Source organism: Aulonocara stuartgranti (assembly GCF_965226115.1).
Source record: "Aulonocara stuartgranti genome assembly, chromosome: 18".
In the NCBI taxonomy this organism is placed as follows: domain Eukaryota; kingdom Metazoa; phylum Chordata; class Actinopteri; order Cichliformes; family Cichlidae; genus Aulonocara; species Aulonocara stuartgranti.
Genome location: NC_138954.1, coordinates 27,211,517 through 27,219,911, shown reverse-complemented (window position 1 = coordinate 27,219,911; position 8,395 = coordinate 27,211,517). Strand labels below are relative to the sequence as shown.

The following is an 8,395-nucleotide window of genomic DNA, read 5'->3' as shown; positions in this document are numbered from 1 at the left end:
CACAACAGCCCGTGACTAATCAGAGTTACGTTATAAGCGGTGAGAGCTGATTGGCTGAGAGGCCGAGGGAGAGGAGCCGTTGCCCAATGGCATTTTACTGCGATGGCATTAGTAATATCGCTTATAAACGCTGATAAAATAATACATCGTTTTATTTAGCGGTATTTTACATGGTATAGCTAATAACACAATGATTGCGAATAGTTGATTTTAGCTTGTATTTAACTACAATATATTAACATATTATTATATATTATTAATAAGGTTATAAGGTCTCATGTAGACACGTGTCACATCTTTAAATTCTTCTTTCCTCACACACACAAACAGTCAAAGAGAAACAGCGTTAGCTTGAAATTAATATATTTTGTTTATACATCACCATTATCAACCCATTTTGCAACATTAACATCCATCAAACACTAATTTAAAAACAGGCCTATGAAAAATATAGAAATATTTTTATCTGGAGCACATAAAAATAAAAATATATAGCTTAAATTCTACAAGACAGTCTGGGAATAGGCGCTATAAAACTCTAATCTGATGTGTTTACAAAATAACAGAACGTGTCTTATTGAATCATCAGCATTGACAATATCCTTTATAGGTTTAGTTTAATTTTAAGAAAAGAGAAAGAGAACTATTTTCTTTTGCTGCCTGGACAAAAAAGAGACCTAGACGCAGATTCCTACATTTCCCACTCACCACTTCGGTTTAAAGCTCCGCTCAGAGAGGTTTGTGGGATTTGAATGCTTAAGCGTTGAGATGTGCACTACTATCTGCAGTTTTTTTTACTGAATAAAACTACATCACCCAGACGTGTTTAAGGCTCAAACGTTGCGTGTTTGGCTCATCCTTGACCGGAGCAGATTGGCTTTTTTGCTGCATATTGCAGACAGACACCGGGCTAATGAAATAATTATCTTACCGGCCAATGTGAACTTGATGGTGAGTGAGCAAATGAACCACAGAAAAATGCATTTCACTCGGAGAATATAGTCTGTTATCGCTGAACGAAAAAAAACGACGAGGGTAATTTTATAGAACAATTTCATCTCAAAATCCCAGATTAGAGAGAAAGCAGCTGGCCTTTTACAAATACAGGACAGGTGCCAGCAAGGTGCAGTGGTGAACAAACTGTGTCACCCCCTCCCTTCAGCTCTTTCTGATTTTTTTTTTTTCATTAATTGCTTCAATTTCTTGCTCAAGATGTGAGGACTCCTTCATGTCATCCTTCAGTGGACTCGGCATGGCGCAGGAGGAGGACAAGCACAGCCTGGAGGCGAAATTTGCTGCGGCAGTTAAAGTGGTCCGGAGTTTGCCCGAAGAAGGTGATGACTTATTAAAATCTGCCATAGAGCCCGTGTGGGAAAATAAGTAGAAAATGGTTGAACTCGAGTGCTCAATGATCAGCTGTGGAGTGTAAAATCTGTCCTCACTGGGCTTGTTTGTTCCCTCTGTGTGATTGACCTACATGTGTTGCACTTAAGAGCTGTCACTCACACTTGGCTGACCCCAAAGCTGCTACAGGGATGAGAGCTGATTAACCGAATCAGACACTTCATGCATCTTTGCCACATTGTGTGTTACTGGTTTACTGCACACAAAGCCTGAGCTTGCCTTTCTGTTGTTTCCTTATTTTTTTAGGTACTTTTCAGCCATCTGATGACATGATGCTGATGTTCTACAGTTACCATAAGCAGGCCACTATGGGGCCGTGCAACATTTCCAGACCAACCGGCTTCTGGGACACCCATGGAAAAGCTAAATGGTATATGCATTTCTAATATGGACCCATAATACCCCAACTAGTTTTTACTATCGGGGTCCCTCCCCTGTGGCACGTATGGCCACTGCATGGCTATTTTACTATGGAGCCAAATGCACTTAGTTCTCCCCCGTATACTGTTGCACAAACACAGAAAATACTTCAACTTCACAGCCTCAGTTGATTTTGAACTATGACTTTGTGTTCTCAGGGATGCATGGAGCTCTTTAGGAAATATGACAAAGGAGGAAGCCATGAAGAGTTATATTGAGAACATCCAGCTGGTAAGTCCTTTCAGGCAAAACTGGGGCTGAATAGAAGCAGCACGCAGAATAATAAACACTCGTGGCATCATGCTTTGAATAAATGACTTGGCGTGCTCAGAAAAGCGCGGGCATTTAGTCGAGGGATGTGTTAAACAACTCTTCTCTTGCAAAATGTAAAGTATCTTATTGGCACTGTTGTTTGCCTCAACTTGCATGCATTTGTACCATAATGCTCCCGAATCAAAAGAGCCTTTCTGTTGATTTATCAAATTTGTATGTGTGTTTTCAGATTCTGGAGACTGTGCCAATTTCAGAAGATGTGTCTGACCTGGTACAGATGCTGGGAAATTTCTACACAGAGGTAGAGGGAGAGGAGGCTGAAGAAAATGAGGTGGACAGGAGACCCTTCACCAGGCCCTTTGCACAACATGCGGGTAAAGCAAGCCTGGAAACATGCCTATGGAGTATTCTCAAGTTGTCGTGTTTCTGATCAGTATGGTGTCATGACATGACGGCATTCCATCTCAATTCATCAAATTTTGCAAAATAAATAAATTCAGTCAAATTCCGTTATCTAGAAAACTAGTTGAGCTGGATCCTTCACATCTTTAAGGTAAGTGTCTGGTTTGGCGGCTCCGTGACTGTGGACTATCAATTAAAGTTCATATAAAGTGATGGATGCTTGCAGTCCCTAAAATGTTTGGCTGTCGGCCTCTGACAGCAGATTTGGAGGCCTGTAGAAACCAACGTTTTGCATATATTAGGCATATATTTAGTTTACAGCTTCTCATACACACACACTTGATTTTCTTTAAAACAAGAGCTTTCACAGAGATTAAATCTAAATACATTTTCATCCAACTTCAATGTGATATGTACTGAAAGCCAAATAACGAACAAGTTTCTGTTAATGTCATATCGAAAATTTGTGATGGTGCTCTCTCTCATTTTCCCAGTATCGATTTTGAAACACTCATCTATCTGCTAAACATTGTAATGACCCTGTTGCTAAGTGACTGTAAATGTTTTGAGGGGTTTCGTGTGGCTTTTAGTCCACATGTGAAGGCACGTCAAAGGAAATGAAAACACAGTAGCCTGCAGGTGATAGCAGCGCTGCTCAGATGGGGTGATATGGTGATCTTTTTTTTTCTTAATGCATGTCTTACATGTTTTTTTTATCCCTAGATGAGCTGGTTAAACCTTTTAAGAAGCCAACAATGGAAGGCAAGTCCTTGGTGTTTGCGATGGCTGTAGACTTGATAGAGTTTTTTAGTTTAGTTACGTTGCTTTCATTGCTGTTGCAGCTGAGTGAAAATCGTCTCTGCATTAAGCTGTATGAGCTGTAAAAAAATAAAAAATTAGAGCAGATTTTCTTGTGCTTTTTTGTCATGTCTAGTATGTGCTGTGGTAAGGCGTGTTGGTCTGTTGGCTCGCATTGTGGCGTTGTTACAGTGTGCAGACCCCGTGAAGTGATGTCAAGTTTCCTGTGTGGCTTTTCTGTTGTGCAGATTTTTGCTGTGCATCTATATGCAATTTTTGAATTAATCAACAGCATTTCCCTCACTGTTCAGGGTATGGGGATCTGTGGGATGATATTCAGAACCTCCACGAAAACGAAAACGACAACAGTGCTCGAGGCTTGAGTGTCAGTAGCGAGGAGAATAGTGGCGTGGAGAGAAATGAGGGAAGTAGTGAATGGAGGAGAAGTGAGGAAGAGGAAAATGGGGATGAAGGACACAATGCGGACCATGAAGACAAGGAGGAGGAAAGAGGTACAGTGTAGTTTGGGTCATGGGCTGACAGAGGTGCTGGTTTGTGTTGTTGTAGAGGCAACATACAGCCAAATAATTGCTTCTCTCCTAACTTTCCTTATGTGTTTGCCTGTTTTAATGAGTTTAGCAGGAAATCAGTGCAGCTATTAAGTCTTCTCTTTGGGATCCCATAAACCCTTTTTGCCAAGTATTAGATAAGACCATTAGCTGAGATTTTTTGGGAATTTTTTCCCCCTTTTCTTTCCAGGAAAAATACAAAAAAATCATGAAATGTTGAATATTTAAAGGATGCAAGACACACGTGGATGGGATTTTTCCAGTTCCATATTTTTAGTTTTAAACTCAAGACGACTAGGTTATAATAGCTTTGCACGATTCACAGATCTACATAATATTTATTGCGTGCCTCGGTGTAACCCTCAGTCTGAAACCATTATATCTCCCATCCCCTTCACTGTAAGTCAACGTTTTCTGATTGGCTGCCCCTCATAAACACCATGAAGTGAGCGGAGGTTTGTACTGATCATATTAAGACATTTTTGGTGTTAATATGATTACCCACCATTGTCACAGTAGGTATATATGTGGGCCGATCGTGGCTCAAGAGTTGGCAGTTCGTCTTGTAATTGGAAGGTTGCCGGTTTGAGCCCCGGCTCGGACAGTCTCGGTCGTTGTGTCCTTGGGAAAGTAACTTCACCTACCGCCTACTGGTGATGGCCAGAGGGGCCGATGGCACGATATGGCAGCCTCACCTCTGTCAGTCTGCCCCAGGGCAGCTGTGGCTACAACTGTAGCTTGCCTTCACACTTTGGGGTCCTTAGGGATTAGTAAAACGCTGTACAAATACAGGCCACCGGCCAGGCCATTCACCAGTGGAATTGTAAAGCGCTTTGAGGGTCCCGAAAAGCGCTATATAAATGCAATCCATTATTATTACATATCACAGAAAATAAGGAAAAACGTATAAATAATACACAGCATTTCTATCAGATAAAGAAAAAGTATTTTCATAATTCTTTCCCATAGTCCATGTCTTTGTGTTATGTCAGACTGGAGTCCTGACCCACGGCTGTTAATGGTGGAGGACAAGAGGTGGAGGTTGTCTGACACTAAAGGCTCCTGCAGCAGTGTGGAGCCCAGTGTGTCCTCCTTCACCAACAGCTCCCTCAACAGCGATGTGGAGGAGGAAGAGCTGGCATGTACCTTAGAGCCCAGTGTACAGTATAACCCATACATGCATGTTAATGGACATCTGACTGGTAAGATTACATAGAAATGCTAACATTCTGTATTGGATTGCATGCTGGATATGGAAAACCAAAATATCTGATAAGACATCATCTGTAAATTGCTGTCAAATTGTACAGTATAGTTCTCTTTAGCCTGTAATTTAAAAATGTAGGTTTTAAGCACAATTTACAATGCTGGACATGCTCTTCTCTTTCTTTTTTTGTGCCTTAGATCATAACGATGCTATTCTTGAGAAGAACCACCGATCCACTGACTCAGATAATGAAGAGTTCTGTGACTCCATGGAGCACCTAGCCACGGATGAGGTGTGGTGCGAAACATGCTTTCCAAATAAAAATAGTCCATCGCATGAGCTATTCATATTTCGTCCATACAAAGTGTGATGATGCTCTTCATTTTCCTGCTAAGCGGCTGTCCACGTCCAAAGGCCTCTCACAGGGATCAGGAGCTGGCTCGATGAAGCAAAGGGATGTCTGGTTTGAGAGCAACACCACCCTGATAGATGGAGAAGATCATGTCCTCACAGGAGATGTTAAAGAAGGGATTAGTCCAAGAAAACACAACAGCTCCTTGTCAAGAACAGGGAGAGGTGAGATTACTGCAGATGATGCTGAATCCCCGATTTAGCAGTCTCTCACAATGTATTCCCCCGTTTATTCTCCTGAGCATTTAAATAAATGAGATACCCTCCCTACCATTCCATAAAGTCTGTATGTATTCTGGTTCTCCTTCCAGGTTCTCAGTTACCGAGGGCTACCTGCAGCGCTGAGCCATGTGTGAGCGTAAATGCCACCTGCTGCTGTGTGTCACCGAGCAGACTGCATCCTGGCAGTGTTACCAGGGGAAGCATCAATGAGCAAATAGCCACTGCTCTGCTGAGACTGCAGTGCGACATGGCCAATGTGCTGTACAGGCTGCATGCTCTGGAGGAGCTGACCAAGTCACAGGTGAACAACCAGACATGTGGCCACTTGTTTAGGTGCAATTAAGGAACTTTTTGTCACAGTTTTTCTCTTTTTTAAGTCATAAAAAATTAAATTAAAATCGACAAATTCTAAATTGATTTTATTTTCATTCCCTTCAAGACAATCACTGATTCTAAGGATGTTTTCTTTAACATTTTTTTTAATTTTCATGTTTTCTTTTCTTTCAGTCAAGATCATCTTTGCCAAGGCGGGGGGACTCTGTAACTGTACCAAGACAGGTGCTCATTAAAAAGCTCTTTTGCTCTCAGCTATGAAGCATGACCTGTTATTATACTCTCCCTGAAGAGTGGTTTGTTTGCCTGTCTGTTTGTTTGTTAGCACTCTAGCATCCATAGTTTTCAGCATATCATGTTCAAATTTTGTGTGACAGTCGATAGCAGTAACAGCTCGAGCTGATTTAATTTTGGTGAAAATCAGGTCAAGCTCAAAGTCACACAAAATGTGAAAATCAGTAAAAACTTTATATTACCTGCATTGTTTTAATAAATCATCTTCAAACTTCACAACAATATACGAGGCCTTGAGGACATGAGTACCTCGGTTTGCTAAACATTTGACCTTAGCCTTCGTTGTTAGTACCCGTGGTTAAAGTTAACGTTGAATAAAACAATTCAGTAAACCATAGTGAGTAATATATGATATGAAGGTGAATGGACAGAGCTGTACAGCACTTTTTGTTTTTTTCAATACAGTGCCCTACGACCTCACAATGATGCCAGAAAGTTTCACACATGTGAATATATCATAATATCTCAAGTTTTCACAGTCCACAGAAATCAAAGATTTCAGCCAATTCTGTGCAAAGATAATAAAATACGCAATTTCAAGGTCATAGGTCAAAGGTCAGAGATCAGTGTGTTGTCATAAAAACCTGCTGATGTCACTATGTTGTATTAAAACAGTGTTTTAGCAGTCCTTGTGCTCTCTGAACTGTTTCAAAGTGGAAGTTAGAGGCTTTTTTCAGTTCCACTGGGAAATCAGAGTGCCTTTATCCCTCTTGTTTTTTTATTTCTGATTTTTCTTTTAAGTTCCTGAGACCATCGTGGTGGCCTTGTGACTTCTCCCCACTCACAGTCGTGTTCACCGCACTCTGGCCTCTTATCACCCACTGGCTTGTCCACCTTTACTTACAACGAAAGAGAAGGTGAGAAAAAGTCTCTTGGAGATAATTTGGGTTTGTTGTGAGGGATGACTCTTCTTGTTTTATGACCACAATGAAACACAACTAAAATTCAGTTTCTGCTTTTCTCCTCACAGCAACATACCGTGAATTGTCTATTACTACTACTGGCAACTATCAACATCGATCAAAGAAGATGAACTGTGGATGAAAACGATGCACTTTTTGGGGGTTTTGTGGCTTTCTTGAGCTAAAATCAGATGCAGAGTGCAATGAGGCATCGGTAGAAATTTAAAAGGCTGTTTTAGATGAACGGATGGTTGGAAACTTGGCGATGTAGTGTAGCGTTTTAACTTGAAGCAGACTTTTGAGGTATTTAAGAAAAGGGTTTGATTTATGCATCACCAGTGCTGGCCCAGTTTCTTTGCTCCAGTTAGTCTGTCATGAGGTGGTGATCTTATATATGACGAGGAGATTTCCAGAACCTTTGCATAACTTGTGAAGTTAATTCACGGTTCATTGTCATGCAATAGCTGTAGACTTCAAGCGATAAAGAGTTTTAGAGATTCTCATTCCCAGTTATTTATTGTACATTTTATATTTTAATTAGTTTTTCCCCTCAAACTAGAGTGTTCCATTACATGTACTGTAATGTAATTACAAGGACATTGGTCTTTTATATGTGTTGTCTTGAATAGATACATATTTTAGGAGAGTTTCTTTTAAAGTCAAAAACACACTTGATGTGAGAAACATTATTATTTTTGTGTCAGACTATTTATTTTATAGCTTTACTGCTATAGTAACCAAAAAACAAAAAAACAACTGAGAAGAGTGCAGACAGTCCACATATCTATATAAACATTCTTGTTTCTTGCCAGTTTTAAGTAGACAATGAAGAATACTGTTTGGTTTACGTAAGGATAATGCTTACAGTTGTAAAATATGAGCATATGAAGCACATTGCAAATGTAATAAAGACATTCTTAGAACAATCAAATTTTTAATGATGTTGATGCTTATTTGAGAGGCTGTGAGTTTTTTCCAAGAGTGTTTTCTTATTTCTATTTATCAGGGTGAGTAGTTACTAAAATATTTTTGTATTTTTCTGTAGCGGTTAATCCACCAGAATGTGCAAGCTATTTAAAAAAAAAAAGCTGAAATATGTTATTGTTATTATCCACGAATTTTCAAAATTACTTTTTTACAAAAGCTGAAAAAACCCCGTA

At 40.0% G+C, this 8,395-nt stretch overlaps 1 protein-coding gene across 2 annotated transcripts; it reads left to right on the top strand.

Moving 5' to 3' along the window:
* The first annotated feature begins 421 nt into the window (after positions 1-421).
* Positions 422-8,166, top strand: LOC309693810 (acyl-CoA-binding domain-containing protein 5-like). 2 transcript variants are annotated; one of them, XM_082513373.1, is made up of 14 exons: positions 422-951; positions 1,243-1,334; positions 1,651-1,774; positions 1,983-2,055; positions 2,327-2,471; positions 3,223-3,261; positions 3,609-3,809; positions 4,859-5,068; positions 5,271-5,365; positions 5,469-5,649; positions 5,796-6,007; positions 6,214-6,264; positions 7,075-7,190; positions 7,304-8,166. In XM_082513373.1, the coding sequence occupies exons 2-14, from the start codon at positions 1,253-1,255 to the stop codon at positions 7,314-7,316; spliced, it is 1,542 nt and encodes a 513-aa protein (XP_082369499.1). In that variant the 5' UTR covers positions 422-951; positions 1,243-1,252; the 3' UTR covers positions 7,317-8,166. The 2 variants fall into 2 exon arrangements, with proteins under 2 accessions (XP_082369499.1, XP_082369498.1); XM_082513372.1 differs by having other exon boundaries at positions 425-951; positions 1,213-1,334.
* The last annotated feature ends 229 nt before the right edge of the window (positions 8,167-8,395 follow it).

Excerpts from the sequence above, each read along its gene's own strand:
- LOC309693810 (XM_082513372.1), top strand. The coding sequence starts at position 1,229 with ATGTCATCCTTCAGTGGACTCGGCATGGCGCAGGAGGAGGACAAGCAC. Across the intron at positions 1,335-1,650 it reads CCGGAGTTTGCCCGAAGAAG|GTACTTTTCAGCCATCTGAT; the intron begins GTGATGACTTAT and ends TTATTTTTTTAG. Across the intron at positions 5,650-5,795 it reads CTTGTCAAGAACAGGGAGAG|GTTCTCAGTTACCGAGGGCT; the intron begins GTGAGATTACTG and ends TTCTCCTTCCAG.